Genomic DNA, 18,502 nt, shown 5'->3' with positions numbered 1-18,502 from the left:
GGGCTGGGACTCCCCTATCTCAAGGGGGGCACTGAGGCCTCTTAGCCCAGTTCCTGTAACCAGATTACATCTGTGCTGCGCTGTGCTGGAGGAGCAATAAACCACCCTCAATTCCACTGGCTGGTGCAGTCTGTTTGTGCCATTTCGGGGTGCAGGAGACGGGGAACCCCCAACGCGCCGTCACACAGTTCTGGAGCCTTTCTCTGTAACTGGTTAGTGAAATTCCTTTGTAGCAGACTGGCTACTTTTACATGCATGACTGAGTGCCCCGGCAGGTGAAAATGTCCCCTAAGGTTTGTGAGTGTGTGCTACCATTTCTGATGGCTGATTTGGGTCTATTCATCCTTTGGTGCAGAGACTGTCCGGTTTGGCCGATATCCATGGCAGAGGGGCATTGCTGGCACTGGAGGGTATATAGCACAGCAGAGGATGCGCAGTTGTAGGAGCCCCTGACAACTTGTTCCTATCTCAAATATTTCTGCTTCTGGTCTCCTTGCTGGCTTTATTAAAAGGCTGTTTGCCTGACCTCAGGATTTGGCTACCGCTGCTGCTTATTCCCAGCCTGGAGTCCAGGGGTGAAGTCTGGGCCCCGCTGAAACCAATGGCAAAACTCACATTGATTCACTGGAGTCGGGATTTTTCTGGCCTCCCCGGAGCTGTGATGCTGTGCTCAGCAGGGGGCGAATCCTGCCAGGGCTACCCCCTAAGGGGACGTTCTTCCTGGCTTCAGGGAGTTTTTGCATTTGGGTGGTGGCAGTGTAACATCCAAGCTCAGAGAGCCCGTGACCCTTTTAAGCAGAAGCCTTTAGCAGCAGGGCATTTTAAGATCCCTTGCGGGCCCCACCTTCGGCACTCAGAGTGCCAGAACAGGGAACACCCTTGGCATGGCTTAGTACAGGCGCATAGACTCCCCAGACTCAGCAGGTGTCTTCTACACTTTCAGTGTCTAGACACACGGCTGTGTCGACCCAGCCCCGTCGTTGTAAGTCGGGCTGGGTGCACGCCGTTGGCCCGCACTTTTGTCGACATGGTACTTCCTCCCCCTACGAGGGGGTTTCATTTTGTTGGTCACTTCTGACAAAGTGGCGTGCACGCTTTCACTTGCCGCGAGAATAAAGGACTTGGACCACATCATAGCTACAGAAGGCCCCTTAGGGGTCTGTGTGGTGTCTCCCCAAGCAGTGCTGCTTCTCCAAAGAGGGTTACCAGTAAATGTGGGACCAACGTGCCCTCTAGGGTTTTTTCACCCATGTGCAGAATAAATTTTATTATGTGCACCAAGGCATATGTGAATGTGCACCACCCTGTAGAAACACATGCGGGCTGCTGTGGGTGCTCTGCTAATCACCTGGGTGGCATTAGAATCTCTCCTGGGTGGTTGCCCAAGGGCTCAACGTACAGGGAAACACAAGACCAGACCCCAGATCTCCTGAAGGTGCACAGATCTCTGCTCTCCATGTGCAAAGCCGCACTGTTCCTCCCTGTCTAGCATGGTTTATCTGTTCCCCCTTCTCTCTCTTACTTAGATCCAATGACTCCAGCAGCCCGCTTGAGAGACAGCTGATAAGCAAGTGGCCGCAGGGTTATGCAGACACCCCACCATGCCTCTAGTAGACTGGTTCCTCCGCCACTCGGTGACCATGTGGCTGCTTCTCCAAAGCTTCGTCCTGATGACCTTTTGCTTCCATTCGGCCACGACCTTCCCGAAGGGCTGCTACCCCGCGGAGGAGGACGGCTACAAAACCTTCCGGTGCAGCAACGCTCAGCTCACGGAGATCCCTCAGGACATCCCCAACGACACCAACAAGCTCTACCTGGATTTCAATCAGATTCCCTCCCTGCCCCTGGATGCCTTTCGGCACCTGCCGGTCCTGCTGGAGCTGGACCTGTCGCACAACGCCATCGTCCGCATCGAGGGCGGGGCTTTCCGGGGCTTGTCGGAGCGCTTGCACTCCCTGGATTTGTCCTCCAACAAGCTGGTGTCGGTCAGCAAGGATGTCTTTAGCGGGCTGAAGGCCAAGGTCAATCTCTCCAGCAACCCATGGTTGTGTGACTGCAAACTCCAGGAGCTGATCAGGACCGTGGACCTGGTGACCGGGTCCTCTGGGAGCATCGTCTGCGACTCCTCGGTCAAGGAGGAGCACGTGGGCAAGCCCTTCCTGCACGTGGTCACCGACACGGACTTCTGCAGCGTTTACAAAAAGACCACGGACATAGCCATGCTGGTCACCATGTTCGGCTGGTTCGCCATGGTGATCTCCTACTTGGTCTACTACGTCCGGCAGAACCAGGAAGACGCCCGGCGGCACCTTGAGTACTTGAAGTCCTTGCCTAGCAAGCCGCAGAGGTCGGAGGAATCCTCCACTATCAGCACTGTGGTGTGACTGAAAACGCCTCTCCTTCCTGCCCCCCCTCCCCGCCCTGTAGGACCCCCGGGGGAGTTCGTGGAAAGGGTCCTCCTGCATTTCCTGGGGACCCACTCCGCTCCAGGGCTGAAGAGGCCGTCCGTCGACAAAAGCAACCACGTTTTTGCATTGCGCTTCGGACCCGGCCCAGCACGTTCAGAAGAAAACAGGAGCGTGATTGTACAGAACCAATGCCGCAGGGGCTGTGATCTTCGAGCAATTAGTGAGGGCCCCAGGGGATTTGGGGGCGTCTATTTATTGTGTTGCATAACAGAGGGGAAAAGCGAAGAAACCCTGTGTGTTCTCCTCAAGCAGACGCCGATGACTCAAATGATTCCCCTTTCAGAGGTGAAACTTAATTTAGAAAGAATTGTATTTCTTTTACAAGAATCCATTAGGGTGTGGTTTTTTTGGTAATTATTCAGCTACTCACTGTCTACTTCCTTCACTCTCGGTTAGGGATGCTTCCAGCTGTCGGGGGTGCCCCAAAACATTGCAGAGGGATGGATCAGTGGCATGCTCTTACTATGTAAATCCTTCCGGCTTTTGAAGAATATCGGGAATAATGGGTATCCTGTCAAACTAAAGAGAGCAAAGCAGATCCCAACTGCTGGAGGCTGGGATAAGTGAATCCCAATAGGATCTAGAGTTAAAAATCTACTCCAAATACCTGCCCCTTCCTCTCTCTAAGGCAGGGGTTCCCAAACTTTTTCGGTCCCTGTACCCCCTTGGCTTTTAGTAAACCTTCCCGTAGCCTCTATTCAATATGAAAGGAAATAAATTCTAGACTCTAGAATCCACAACTTTTTTCACTAACACTACTACTTTTGGAATATTTCAATTAGGAGAATCTAGTTATTTACCAAATATTCCCCGTACCCCTTTGGAAGACTTCTCGTCTACGCGTACCCCAGGTTGGGAACCCCTGCTCTAAGGGCCAGTAAGGATAGGGGGAAGGCAGTTGCGGGTGAATTTGGGCCTTGCGAGAGGAAAGAGGCAGAAGGGGATTTTTTCATTAGAGATGGGGGCATCTGTTAGGATAAAATAAAATCCATCTCCCTGCCGCTCAAACATCCCCTTCTTTTAGAAACAGCTCGGATGGGAGGTGCTGAAATGTTTACCACGTGTCAGCTCCCCGGGGCTAGAAATGTCCACGTGCCCCATGGCAAGTTACCCTCAAAGCGTTTCCAGCACGGGCTGGTGATCTGCTGAGAGCCCGTCCCTGTGAGACTGTCCGCCCACCTGGCATAGGTAAAATAATGGAGACACACACAGCAGGGGCAGCCCGCTGCAGGGGTGGGGAGAGCTCCATGAATAGGTAAAGCCCGGTCCTGGGATGTCCCTTTGAAAAGGACACCCCTCATGGGACGAGAGACTCTTGTTAGTAGTAAGGGTCCCACACCGGAGATGTGAGTAACCTTTGACTCCTCTGTCCCAGCCGGGCGCACTGACTTATAAAGTATTTTTGGGGGAGGGTTTCCTGTAGCTGAGACATTTACAAGTCAGCCTGCGGTAGAGCAAACCTTTCAGTTGGCTCCATATGGAGGACCCTTTGGGTCTCCTACCTCCCCAAGGGGGTCCTGGTCATGGCCAGAGAAGGCCTGGCCGTGAACAAGGGAGATTCCTCACCATCTTGCCTCTAGTTGCCTCCCGAAGCCTCTAGTTGGTCATCGCATGTTTACTTTAGGACTGACAAGTTTGTCGACCTATCACTGTGACGTGGCGGGCGAAAAAAGGATGTGGGGGGTTAGAATGAGGCCACGGCTCCGTTGCTTTTTTCCTTCTCTCTCTGTCCTCTGTTGGCAAAGGGTCTCCCTCCCCACACTCCACAGCAACGCTAACAACAAAACCCAGCCTCTCGTCTCTACATTTTCAGTATCGGGGCTCAGAATCCCCCCCCCCCTCAGCCCCACATGCAAACAATATTTGGAAATCGAATCATTAGAGTGGGGCCTGAATCACTCAGTTTTGGAACTTGCTTGGACTTTCTCCACCGTTTGGGGGTGGGCGTTTGGATCAGAGGTTTCGGTACGGCCTGTGATGGAGGGCAGCTGCAAAGTTTGAGTCCGGATTCAGCCACTGTTTAAAGGAAGAAAAGCCAGCCGGAACCAGAATCTTAACAGGTATCAGCTGGAGCTACCTCTGGCCCTGGAGGAAAAGGCTGTAAACCCGTTTTGTTGTGTTGCATCCAGACTAACGGTAAATTGCCTTAATCGCTCAAGGTCACAAACCAAAGCTCTGCTTTGCTTTGAGTTGAGTAGGATCAGGCCCTTGGTCTCTCTGTTTGCTAGAGTAGTTCAGACAGCAATCAACCCTTATATTATATTATGCTTAGAGCTTAACCTACCGGATTCAGGTCCTGATGATGAACCGAACTCTCGCAACATTTGGGGCGTGTTTAGATTGGGGGGGGCGGGTCTAGGTTCAGGCCCGTCTCTAATTATTTTTGTGAATCACCCCGGGGTGACACGCATGAGGCCAAATTCCTCAGAATCAGCCAAACCAACTTTGGCGTCTGGGGGAAGGGGAAATTGGCGAAAGTGTCCAAACAGCCTGGGAGAGGTTTCGAGGTGGGAAGCAGCGAAAGTTCACTTGGTGCTCGTGAGAAAACCCCACGCACAAATGCCCTCAGAGCTGCTCCGATACATTCAGAAGTGCCTACTTTCCCAACGTCGGCAGGGCTCCTGCGTCACGCACAAACACCTCTGGATGCCGCTTTTGTGCATGAAGCTCCTTTAATGAGTTTCTCCTTTACAAATCGATCTGATGTGCTGGAAAATGGGAGGCTGAAAGCAGCTAATGCAAGGACCTGGGCTGACCAGATGTCCACATTAAAACCAAATGTGAATGAATGAACTGCATATTTCCACACACACTCCACCCCCCCGCCCCGGCCACCAACACCGTGGGCCCCTGATATCTATGCTGTAATAAAAGCCCAGTCGAATTCTGGGCTGCCAGGTGTAAAACACGGTGGTCAGGGCATGCTCACTGTGTGAGATTACGTCTTGATAACATCTGACCAAATGATGCGTTGTTGTTGAACTAGACTGTTCACGTTCTTACTTTATATGAGAATAAAGTTGACTTATACTTTGGAGTTTGTGTCCTTCTTTTGAACAAGCACAAAGAAAACCCAGCGGTGGGAACCGACAGGTGGAACAGAACCGGGACCTCTGGAGCCTCTCCAGCCTGAGCTAACAGCCAACTGGTGCTCAGCTACGGCTACAGAGCAAACGCAGTCTCTCTCTCTGTGAGTGGTCTAAGTGCCCCTCCATGGGATAGAGCAGTGTTTCCTGATTTTATTTGGCTACAGAACCCTTTTCAGCTTAAAATAATTTCAAGGAACCCCTAGGGTTCCCAGAGTAAAATTTGGCAAGCGAAAAAAAAAAAAGAAGCCCCTCCAGAATTGGTTGAGCAAAAAAAAACCCTGCAAAATACTCTGTCTCTTTAAGAGGGGGCGGGGCAATGCCACGTTCTCGCGGAACCCGTACTTTCACTTTGCGGAACCCTGGGGTTCCATGGAGCACCAACTGGGAAGCAATGGGATAGAGAACCCAGCAGGTGTGTGGGTTGCACTGGGATCATCCCTAAAGGGGACGACGTTTCCGCCCTACAGAAGCTGTCCCTGATGAGGAGAAAAGTTGAGAGATGGAGCCATCCTTAAAAAGTCAGGGCCCTCACCAGCGGCCCGACAGGTTAAGCAGAAAAGGCCCTGGGGATGCCAGCGGCCGAGAAGCTGGATAGGAGTCAACAGGATGCCCTTATAGCCAAGAAGGTTAACAGCATACTGGGCTGCATTAGGAGGAGCGTTGCCAGCAGATCTAGGGAAGTGATTATTCCCTTTTATTTGGCACTGGACAGGCCACATCTGGAGTATTGCGTCCAATTCTGGGCCCCCATTACAGAAAGGATGTGGACGCGTTGGAGAGGGTCCAGCGGCGGGCGACCAAAATGATTAGGGGGCTGGAGCACATGACCTACGAGGAGAGGCTGAGGGATTTGGGCTTGTTTAGTCTGCAGAAGAGAAGAGTGAGGGGAGATTTGAGAGCAGCCTTCAATTTCCTGAACGGGGGGTTCCAAAGAGGCTGGAGAGAGGCTGTTCTCAGGGGTGGCAGATGGCAGAACGAGGAGCAATGGTCTCACGTTACAGTGGGGGAGGTCTAGGTTGGATATTAGGACAAACGATTTCCCTAGGAGGGTGGGGAAGCGCTGAGCTGGGTTCCCTAGGGAGGGGGTGGAATCTCCATCCCTAGAGGTATATCTACACTCTATGGACATACCCCACAGGAACATTGTCCAAAGTCACACGACGTGGGCAGGCACCAAAAATCTATTAGTAAGAAATAAATTTCAAACCAAAATGTTCGTTGTCTGCTCTTTTTTATCATGTCTCCAAAAGGAAGTGGCCCTCGAAAAATTTTTGATTGGCCTGGTGGTCCGTGGACTGAAACGAGTTGAGAACCACTGGTCTAGACGTACCCTTACATAGCAAAGAAAGAAATAATAAGAACCCCGGGCTGGAAGCAGAAGCCAGACACTTGGAAATTAGAAATAAGTCACACATTTTCAACAGGGAAAACAAACCACTGGAAAAAACTCTGAAGGGAAATGATAGCTTCTCCATCCCTCAGAGTCTTCACAGCAAGACCAGATAGCTTTCCGGAAGATGTTTTAGCCAAGCATAAGTTATAAGTTACGGGTCTCCATACAGTGCAACTGGGTGAAATTCTGCAGCCTGTGTTACACAGGTTGTCAGATTAGAGATGATCTAACGGTACCATCTGGGCTTCAGCTCCGTGACTCTGTGGCATGCAACCGGGACATCGGCACTTCATCCCTGCCAAAACAAAAGCAAAAGGTAAGAGGTTCTTTTGTTTTAGCTTCAGCGTCACCGTTTTGGAGACAGGAGGTGATTCCTCTCACATACTCACATCCCATGTGAGACAAGATGGTGGCACCATGTACCATTGTGACTTCCAGGAAAGACTTGGCCAGAGTTATTCAATTTGCTTTTGTTGCTATTTCTGTGCTAAAAGAAAAAATATGAACATCTGCTTTACGAGGGAAGGAGACGCGAAAGTATGAACCGATCCATTGTGGCAATTCTTAAATTCCTTGGGGCATCTCTTCCTAGTCCCACTATCCGTCTTGCCACAACCCATCCACTTCTTATGTGGCATTAAAATCCAGTTCAGGGTTTGTCAGAGGGGCTGGTGAAAAATCCCAGCAAGAAAGCGGTGCACTTGTGGCAGACTCTGACACAGAATTTTCCTCAGTCAATTCATCCGTTTGACATAAACAGCAGAGGAAGCTGGACTGTGTTTATTGTGTCCTTATGGAATCAAGTGTGGTTAGAGTCCCTGGGAAGACCAAATTCTGAACGGGATTTCTTTGCCCACTTGGAACCGTAAATCTACCCCCTAACTCCCTAACCCTAACCCTTTCTGCCCCTCGACAGAAACCTGGGGCAGGAACCTCTGAGCATCACTCGGAGTTGTTTACTGCCTATATTTGCAATAACAAGTGAGTCACTAATTTTCCTGGTGACCTGGTGATAAGTGGGAACCATTTCAGCTACCCAGGGGTGTGTACACAACAGCTGACTTTGTGACTTTAGGGCTCACAGCTAATTAGCTTCGTTTTGCAGTGACACACCTGGGGTTTCCTGGGCACTGTTGGCGGAAGAAGGAGAAAAGACGAACAGGTCTAGGAAAAGGCTCCGTAGAGATCACAATGACTTTTGCTCCCACAGAGAGGCTGAACGACAATCATTGCTTTTGCTGTGCCTGTTTATACCCTCCTGAACCTTTCCAGCCTCTCTAGAGTGCTATGGTAATTAGGGGAACCCAAAATTTGCAACACCATCAAGATAACAAGCAAATTCCCACCAAATCAAAGGCACCATTTTCTTCTATATTAACATCCCCTTAAGTACCACTAATACAATATACAACATTATATTTGCTTGCGCTTCTATCTTCCTTGGGAGGGGTGAAAAAGAGCCCTGTGTATCATTGTAAAGAATATTTCTCCCTCTGTAGTGTTTACACCCTGCTGGTAGTTGTAGAAGTTTACCATGTTTCTCACTTTTTAGTGGTTGTGTAGACAAGCCATACCTTCCAAACGTTTTAACTCTCTTCTCATTCAACTTTCCAGATCATTTTTGTGGCTCTTCTCTGAACACCTTCCATTTTTTTGGTCAATATCTGCCTGCATAGAAGCGCTCTCACTCAACACACAATTCCAGGAACTTTCCCGTTCAAAAGGGAGCCCGTGCATTAACGCTGCTGAAGAGAATCTTTCTTGGGTGTGTGGGATGAACAGGAAGGACGTTGAAAAAGTTGGGAGGAAGTGATCAGTGTTTAGCAAGAGTTCAGCACAGGTTGAACCTCGCTAGTCCAGCACCTCAGGACCGGTTTGGTGCCAGTCCAGAGAATTTGCCGAACCACAGGAGTTCAATATTGTCTAGCAGCATGACCAACGCTTCCACTGCTTACTGGGCTCTTCGAAGACATTTAGGCATAGACTGGAGCTAAATCACAGCAGAGAACACTGAGAGCCAGGCTTGGTGGCTGCAAACAAACTTTATTAGACCACAGGAAACTTGGCAACGCTCATGAGAAATCGACATCCGGCGAACTCAATCATGCCGGATGTTGCCGGACCAGAGAGTGCTGGATTAGGGAGGTTCCACCTGTAGTATTTACACATGGCCCACGATAATTCCACTCTCCGTTGATGACCCGTTGTGAGATGTGAGGAAGGCGCTTCCCTCCGACTCGGTATGGCCAGAACCAAAGTCCGTGGGAAACTTTTCATTTGCATCAGTGAAATTTGGATTCAGCCCTGCGTGCCCAACTGATCTGGTGCACTGCGGAGCCTGAAGGACTGTACACTGCCCCATCTGTATTTCATTCTAAACCCTTCCACCATCACTACGACAGTGCACCATCATAGTTTTAAATCTTGACCCCTCTTTGCTAGAGCCCCAGAGGACAAGAAATCTCTCTGCGGAGCAGTTTCATTCTAGGCTCACCAGCCTAGTCCTCTCCACTCCCCTGCTTCCTTCCTGCTTTTTCTCAGCCAATTCGTTCTTTACCTCCTCGTCCTCTCCTTCTGATTACCTAATTGTTCAAGCAGCCCTCCCTGGGAGGGACTAGTGGAGGCTGCAGTGAGCAGAGAGAGCTGGTCTCAATGCCCTGTCACAATAGGTTAACAGACTTGGGCTCCTGGTAATATAGGCAAGGGAAGGCAATATTAAAATGCATCTGACGAAGTGGGTCTTTGCCCACGAAAGCTTATGCTCCAGTACACCTGTTAGTCTATCAGGTGCCACAGGACTCCTCGTCGCAATACTAAAATGTTTTTTAAGTACATCAGAAGCAGGACGCCGGCTAAACAACCAGGGGGGCCCTTGGACGATTGAGATGCTAAAGGAGCCCTCAAAGATGATAAGTCATAGCGGAGAAGCTAAATGAATTCTTTGCTTCAGTCTTCACAGCTGAGGATATTGGGGAGATTCCTAAACCTGAGCCATTCTTTTTAGGTGACAAATCTGAGGAATTGTCCCAGATTGAGGTATCGTTAGAGGCTACAACATTAGAGGTCATCAGCTCCCTGGCAGCCAGAGAAGGTTGGGGCTATGTCCTGTGGCAGCCCCAGCCCTCAGCTAGCGTTGAGCAGGGCTTGGCTGGGCTGTGGAATGTCGTGAAGGGGCATGCTCTCGGGGAAGAGGCGTGGCTTTGGGCGGAAGGGGCGGGGCTTCCACTGCTTTCCCCAGCCAGGCCTTCACTGGCTGCCCATGCTCCCAAGGCTCATGGTACCAGGTTAAAATTAGCCATGTAGACTTGCACCTGGGCTCTGAAATCTGGTGTGTGAGCTGGTTCTCAGAGCCCGGCTCCAGTCTGAGCGTGGGAACCTTGACACTGCTATCTTCAGCCTCATAGAGCCAACCTGTGCCAGGGGGCCTAGGGTTGGCAGCGCACTGCCACGGTTAGTGGCTTGCTTGCAGAGTAGTCTTACCCTATATAGACAACAGCGTTCTCCTTGTGCACTTTGGAAGTGGGCAGCCCAAATTCAGAAGCTCTTTCTATGTTGTAACAAACCCTCCTTCCATTCATTTGGTTTTCCACTCCCAGCCAGAACCCCATCCCTGCAGGGATCCAGGGAAGTGCGTGCGTGGTGGTGTTAGAGTCACCACATGATCTGTGCACTATTCTTGTGATTAGCTGGTGAACGAAGGCATTTTGCTACGTGTGCTCGAGAGCCAGGCCAAAAGGCAGTGGGGTTCGAACACGAACTAGATATTTTTCAAAGTGTTTGAATGGCTAATTGAGTACAGCAGCGGGAAGGCAAGAGAAGAGGAAGCAGCCCCAAGAAAGTGGGATAGGCAGGTCCCTGTATCCAAATGTGAGTGTGACTTCATGTTCCGTGAGTGAATCTCAGAGGGTATGTCTACACTACAACGTTAATTCGAACTAACGGATCCAGACTAAAAAACTAGTTCGAATTAGCGTTTTGCTAATTCGAACTAGCATGTCCACATTAAGTGGACCCTGAATCGGGCTTAAGGATGGCCGGAAGCAGCGCCGGCAGGGCATCAGAGGAGGACTTAGAGCATGGAGATGCTGTTTCAGGCTAGCTGAGGGCTGTGCTTAAAGGGTCCCGACCCCCACCCCGGACAGACAGTTCTCAGGGGTGCCCCGCTTGCAAAGCAGTCCTGCCTTGGAGTGCCCGGAGTACCCACACTGGGCACATCACACCACTCGGCCATCAGCCCGGCTGCACTTGCCGCAGGCTGCCATCTGGGGAGAGGGGGCAATTGGGGGGCTGCAGGAGAGCTTCCACCCCCAGAAGCCCGCAGAGCCAGCCCAGTCCTCCCCATCGGGGGCTTGTGCCCCATTCCTCCCTCACCTCCTTCCACTTACCCTTCCCTAGCCCCTCTTCTTGATGTACAAAATAAAGATAATGGAATCTGTCTTTATTGAACAAAACTGGGGGAGACTGGGAAAAGGAGGTGGGAGAGGGGAAGAGAGAGGCTGGGAGAGGGGAGGGCAACTAAAATGATCAGGGGTTGGGAACAGAGAGGCTAAAGAGACTAGGACTTTTCAGCTTAGAAAAGAGGAGACGGAGGGGGGACAGGATAGAGGTCTCTAAAAGCATGAGTGGGGTGGAGAGGGTGCATACAGAAAAGTTCTTCATTAGTTCCCATAAAGAAGGACTAGAGGACACCAAAGGAAAAGAATGGGTAGCAGGCTTCAAACTAGTAACAGAAAGTTGTTCTTCACAAAGCAAAGAGTCAACCTGTGGAACTCCTTGCTGCAGGAGGGGTGTGGGGAGAAGGGAGCCACCTGCACCCCCTTTAATCGGTTAACTGGTTAAACACCACATTTAACTGGTTAACCAATGAAACGGGATTTTACATCCCTAGTGGGCACAGGGGTTGCACATGCAGAACAAGGCTTCTCTCTGAGCAGTGACAGTCTCTCTTTGTCTCCCCAGCAGAGCAGATAGGGAGGGTGGCGATTTCAAATCCTCCCTTGGAAAACATCGCCTCTGGAGGTTCCACTGCCTCCCACACAGCTGAGAACAAAACTTGAATCTCACAGGCAGGAAAAGCTGGTTAGTTTCCTCTGGGGCAGCCCTCATGACTTTTAAGGGAATGCAAATACCACCCGTCCTTCATGCTGATGGAGCCCTGCTCCCTGGCCCGAGATCTCTCCCTATCTTCCTTTTCTGGATCATTGTCGGCTTTCGGCTTTCTGCTAAAAGCTTTTAGAAATAAGAGACCCTAATCCCAGGGTATCACCCAGTGGTAACTCTACCTTAGCTTTGAATTAATGAACACGCAGCAGTCAGGTTTCTGCAGATCACGTGCAGGCTCCGAACAATTTGGGTCACGTAGAGGTTTGACATGAGATCGGCAGGTCTCGGAGAGGCACATGGTGGGGGAACCAGCCTTTGCTTTCATTCAGCAGTGAGCCAGCCAGATCAGCCGCGCTGGTTTAGTTCGCTCTCATTGTAGTCGGCCGGCAACAACGGGCGTGAATAAATTCTGTACCCAGGAGGGGAGCGCAGGTCAGAGCTTGGGGGAATCTCCCGGGTGTCAGCGCCACAAAGTGGCAGGCGGGTTTATTTATTTGTAGGTATGACCGAGCGACCATCGCTGTAGAAATGTGGTTCAAGGCAGGACAACCGGATGACAGGCAGAGAGAACTGGGATCCTCACTTTTAATGGGCCTTAGGTGTGCCTTCTGAGGCTGGATGTAAGCGAGCGTTGGACCGCAGAGGGGAGCCTCTGTGGTGTTATTCTCCCTCTTTCTGAACATTTATCCAGTGAAAGCTTTATTGTCCAGAGCTCCTGGAGAATGAGGTTGCTGATTAATGGAATGTGCCGGAGAATAAAGCTTATTGCTCTGACCCTACCGGCCGAGGAACCTGCTGATGACAGTCCGTGCCGGTTGTTAGAAGCCCCACAACGGCCGGCGGCGGGGCAGGTGGGAGCCAGACGCGTGCACAGGAAGACACAGCGGTGTTGTGGCTGGGGGCAATGCCGGTTAATAAAGTTTTCCAGTGAACAAAGTGCTGGATCACAAAGCTTTCACGGTAGCAATCTTGTCGGTGCAGGGGCATCATCTGAAGAAGTGGGTTGTGCCCACGAAAGCTCATGATACCCTCTCTATTTTTTGGTTAGTCTTTACGGACTAAGGTTAGGCTCTTAAACTGCAGCCAGGGAGGTTGAGGTTGGACATTAGGGAAAACTTGCTACCTGTCAGGGTGGTGAAACCCGGGAATAAACTGCTGAGGGAGGTTGTGGAATCTCCAGCTCTGGAGATATTCAAGAGCAGGTTGGATAGGTATGGTCTAGATCAGTGGCTCCCAAACTTTTAGGCATCATGCCTTCTTTTTTATTTTTGAGAAACCCTCACCCATCCCCCCAAAATAGCAGCAAAACTTGTTGAGCAAAAAAAAAAAAGGTTGCCCTTTTAAGAGTAGAGCAGGCATTGTCCTTTTAAGGCACCTCACCCCTCCCCCCCCCATGGTCTAGAAGATGGTGCTTGGTCCTGCCGTGACAGCAGGAGACTGGACTGAATGACCTTGCGAGATCCCCTCCAGTTCTAAGATTCTAAGGTGCTGCAGGACCACTTCTGAGCTACCGGAGTGTGTCTCCGTCACACATATGCCCCTCCCCCGCTTCTTTCTGCAGTGATCCCATCCATGATGCTGCCTCTGAGCAATTCTCCTTCCAGATGAGGCCCAAAGGACGGCTGGACCCCTGGGAGGCTGCTGGAAGGTCACAATCATTCATGCTCTCCTCAGCAAGCGAGCATGCCAGCTGCTCCTAGCGGCAGCCCTCTGGCGCACCCAGCCCTGGCAACAGCATCTGCTCAGAGAGACAGGCCCAAGACGCAGTTCCCCTTTGCCATTCATGTACCTTGAGGATTCATTCTGGTCTCAGCCACGTGTGCCCAGGGCTTTGCCTGGCGTGACCGATTGCATCTGATCGGTATAAAGCAGGGTGGGGCAAGGTGAGACCCAAGTCCGGCCCATATAACACTTGGATCCGGCCCCCAGACTGCAGCGGGCTGCTTTCTATTTATAGCCTGCTGGCCATGCCACTGGATTTCCAGGCGGTGGTTCAGACAGCAGGATCCTGTTGAAATGACTCACAGCTCCCAGTCGCAACACTGCCCCGGCAGGGGTCGGAGCTGCGAGCCCTTTAAAATAGCTGCCGCAACCCTGGGCGGCTGCCAGGCAACACGATAGCGACGGGGCCAGGAGCTGCAAGCCCTTTGCTGGGTTTTTAATTCAAAGCCTTTGGTCCCAGACAGCTCTGGAGGAAGCTAGCCCCCAGCCCGCCCCTTCCGCCCCAAGCCCGACCCCTTCTGGGTGGTGTGTGAAGCCGGCCCATGGCCACCTAACACAATTCACGAAGTGGCCCCCCCTGCGAAAATTATTTCCTACCTCTGGCATAAAGGCAAATGGGCCAGATTTGTAAAGGTATGTAGGTGCATAAAGATGCAGCTAGGCACCTGATGGGGTGCTCCAGGCTCCTAGGTGCCTAATTCACATTGTAGTCAATGGGATTTAGGGTATGTCTACACTACCCCGCTAGTTCGAACTAGCGGGGTAATGTATGCATACCGAACTTGCTAATGAAGCCCGGGATTTGAATTTCCTGGGCTTCATTAGCATAAAGCTGGCGCCGCCATTTTTAAAAGCCGGCTAGTGCGAACCCCGTGCCGCGCGGCTACACGCGGCACAGGCTAGATAGTTCGAACTACGTAGCCATTCCGAACTATCTGTACTCCTCGTTCAAATCCCGGGCTTCATTAGCAAGTTCGGTATGCATACATTACCCCGCTAGTTCGAACTAGCGGGGTAGTGTAGACATACCCTATGGCACTGAGGTGCCTTTGAAAATCCCAGCAGACACTAATTTTTAGGCATCTAAATATCTTTAAAAGCCTCTATGGGCTTAACTGGACTGCCCCCTATCAAGGAATGCAGAGAAGTCAGTCGGCAGGAGAAATTGCAGCATGCAAAAGAACTGTTTGTCCAGGTTCAGTTGTGTGACAACTTCCTTTATTTAGACACTTGTCCTCTGAGAAACCCCTCCCCTCCCCCTGTGTCGGAGCGCTGGAGAGGGAATTTTGCAGAAGACTCTGCAGACCAGCCAAGACACTCACAGGTCCCCCAGTTAAACAGTTAATTTTCCTTTAACTTTCCATCAACGGTTTTTTAAAAGAAAATCTAAGCAGCCTAAAAATGCTCTTTATTCCCCAATGATTTTAAACACAGGAATTACAGCTGGTCTAGACCTCATCGTAGGACTGGAAGGGACCTCGAGATGGCATCAGGTCCAGTCCCCTGCTCTCTAAACTAGTGTCAGGTTCTTCCCTTACAGCAGTGGTCCCCAATGTGGTGCCTGCGGGTGCCATGGCGCCCGCTGGGGCATTTATGTGCACCCGCCTAGTGACCAGGGCCAGCCTGAGCTATTCTTGCGCCCCGGGTGCCCAGCGCATGCGCAGCCCCAAAAGGTTGGGGACCACTGCTTTACGGGATCTCTTATATGGAGATATACCTATCTCATAAATCTGGAAGGGACCTTGAGAGGTCATTGAGTTCAGTCCCCTGCCCTCATGGCAGGCCCAAGTACCCAGATGGCCCCCCCTCAAGGATTAAGCTCACAACAGTGGGTTTAGCAGGCCAATGCTCTAACCACTGAGCTATCTCCTTCACGGTTTGTCTAGTTGTATTTTGGTTCCCCTAAGTAATGAAACAGCTATCAATAATAATAATCTACTATATATTTTACAGAGTTTTGTGTGTCTGTCTGTGCGTCCATCCATCTGTGAGTTCATTTGTTCAAGAACTCCTCTTAAAACATTAGAGCAAGGAGCACCACATTTGGCTTGCAGCTCCCTCTTCTCGTAGCTTAAAGCAAGGCGATGGTTTGGTTGTGCCAGGACAATGGGATGTGCCTGGGATTCGATTGTTTCTCATAAAGTGGAAAGGGAGGAGTCTGGTAGGAGGGACAGTTATACTGTAGAATGACCACAGGGGGCAGCAATGTGGACCAGGACAGCTATCCCACATTGGACCAGCAGGGGGCAAGAGCAGAGAAAGGGAGAGCTATCTGCTATATATTTCAGAGAGTTTGTCTGTTTGTGTGTCTGTCTGTATATCTGTCCCCCGGCTGTGCCTGCTGCAGTGGCAATGGAGAGACGCTTCTCACCTGCTTCTCTCAGCTGCTGCGGTGAGAGAGGGCTGGGGTTGTCCTCTCTCCATGGGGCAGCCTGCATCCTGAACCCTCATCCCCAGCCCTACCCCAGAACAATGATTGAAATGAAGAAAAACAAAACTTATTTGAGTTCAGGACCTGAGCAACGCTGGGTAAATCCTCTATTAAGAAATAATCTGCCTTAGAACTTTGGTGTCTGAGTCATGGACCAGGTGGGGTGGGCGTTGTACAGATAAAGAACAGAAAGACAGTCCCTGCCACAAAGACCTTGTGGTCTTAGAAAAAGACAAACGACAGATACAGACAGATAGCTGGGGGAGAGCAAAGAAACAGTGAAACAATATTGCTCGCTATGACGGGTGGACATCTCAGTGCACCAGCAGCCTGATGGGTGTTACGTTTTTTTTTTTACTGGCATCTTGGCATAGGAGAATTTTAAGGAGGGCTCTGAGGCTGGACAAAGAGGTAGCTGCAGATATTTATGGAGCGCCGCCCTCAAGCGTGAGGTGGAGAAGGGGTGACGGAGGCTGGGGTCATGGGCCAATCAAAGGTGGGAGTCGGCAGCCCGATAGTGAATGAGAGATCGTAGGTCTGGTGAGGAGAGCCATGAGGACTCTGGACCGTGCAGACAAGTAGTTTACATTTGATGCTATAGAAAAGGCGAGATGAATGATCTAGACGTGGCACTGTCGCTTTGAAACGCTGCATGCAGCCTGGAGTCAGCTGGGGACTCCCCCACTGACCCCGGGCTCCACATGGCGATGCCGCTTTGAAACACCACAGGGAGCATGGGGCCAGTGGGGGCTGCTTGAGTCCCCCACTGGCCCTGGGCTCCCTACAGCGCTTCCACCTTTGAAGTGTAACAACAGCCCTGGGGCTGTTTAAAGAGCCCGCCCCAGCCGGGCTGGTCCCCGCTGTGCAACATATGGTACCATATGTTCATTTTTTAAAAACAGGCAGGATGCCTTCCAGAGGGCTTGTCTAAGGGCCTGTCCCGTTTGGGTCATCCTAGAACTAATCAGCTAGGTTTGGCACAGGGAGAAAACTGGAAGTGGGGGAGGGTGGGAAAAGCTGAACTTGCTGGCGTGGGATCCAGTGATGTGGGAAGATTGCTTATCTCTCTGCCTACCTGCCTGTCTCTCTCTCTATATGATCCTCACCTCCCCCTGTTCCCAAAGGAAAATATCCCACTGACTGAACAAGGAGGAGATTTTTTCCTGATAGTCTAAGAATCCCTTTTGCCCAGTTTCATTTCATAGTTCTCGGTGGGGACACCTTCCCCTCTCATACCACTCTCAACAATTCCCCTCTCTCCTTATTGCCTACACCTGTCACTTACCCACACGTGCCCCTGGGGTAGCTCTTTGGCTGTGCACTCCGTATTTTATCTGGTTGCTGTTTGATAAGCATTGATTTTTTTTAAAACAAATTTTGCTACATAGCTGCAGTAAAACAAAACAGGAGCATAATTCAGGCCCCTTACCAGTCCAGATAAGTAGCTAATGAGCTGTTGTCTTTACAGGGAAACGCTCGTCTGACGTGCCTGAGGCCCTGTGCAAACATGAATTCTCATGATTCGTGCTCCATAACATCCGCAAACTACAGCCGCGTCTTCTCCAAGAGGTCCATCAATTGCAAAGACAGGCAAAGTTCTTGGGCACATGTCCCTGCTCTGCCCGCTAGATCGTACTGATCTGTGCACCAAAGCATAACCTGTTTGTCAGATTGGGTACTGAAGGATGTATGAGGCCAGCAGCCAAGCTAAGGAATACACGTTGCACGACTGTTCTCCCTCCCTCCCTGGGATTTCATAGTTTGAAAGTGTCTGTGTAACCCACCCACCTGCTGGGTGTGGTTCACTGTCCCATAGATCATGGAATCATAGAATTCTAGAACTGGAAGGGACCTCAAGAGGCCATCGAGTTCAGTCCCCTGCCCTCACGGCAGGACCAAGCACCATCTATTTCCTCCTTGACAAGTGACTGTCTAACCTGCTCTTAAGTATCTCCAGTGATGGAGATTCCACAACCTCCCTAGGCAATTTATTCCAGTGTTTAACCTCCCTGACAGGTAAGAGGTTTCTCCTAATGTCCAACCTAAACCTCCCTTGCTGCAGTTTAAGCCCATTGCTTCTTGTCCTATCCTCAGAGGCCAAGAAGAACAATTTTTCTCCTTCCCTCTTGTAGCATCCTTTTAGCTACTTGAAAACTGCTATCATTTCCCCTCTCAGTCTTCTTTCCACACTAAACAAGCCCAAGTCTTTCAGTCTTCCGTCGTAGCTCATGTTTTCTAGACCTTCCATCATTGTTGCTCTTCTCTGGACCTTCTCCAGTTTCTCCACCTCTTTCTC

The 18,502-nt window shown here is 50.8% G+C and overlaps 1 protein-coding gene across 1 annotated transcript; it reads left to right on the top strand.

Moving 5' to 3' along the window:
• The first annotated feature begins 1,527 nt into the window (after positions 1–1,527).
• Positions 1,528–5,482, top strand: LRRC3C (leucine rich repeat containing 3C). Its single transcript, XM_089774021.1, has one exon. It carries the CDS (start codon positions 1,602–1,604, stop codon positions 2,382–2,384), a length of 783 nt encoding a protein of 260 aa, XP_089630147.1. The 5' UTR covers positions 1,528–1,601; the 3' UTR covers positions 2,385–5,482.
• Positions 5,483–18,502: the final 13,020 nt, after the last annotated feature.

The sequence above is a fragment of the Pelodiscus sinensis genome, chromosome 29, assembly GCF_052426305.1.
Source record: "Pelodiscus sinensis isolate ZL-2025 chromosome 29, ASM5242630v1, whole genome shotgun sequence".
Taxonomy (NCBI): domain Eukaryota; kingdom Metazoa; phylum Chordata; order Testudines; family Trionychidae; genus Pelodiscus; species Pelodiscus sinensis.
Note: the sequence above shows the minus strand (reverse complement) of the source record. Positions and strands in the feature narration are given on the sequence as shown.

Excerpts from the sequence above, each read along its gene's own strand:
- LRRC3C (XM_089774021.1), top strand. The coding sequence starts at position 1,602 with ATGCCTCTAGTAGACTGGTTCCTCCGCCACTCGGTGACCATGTGGCTG.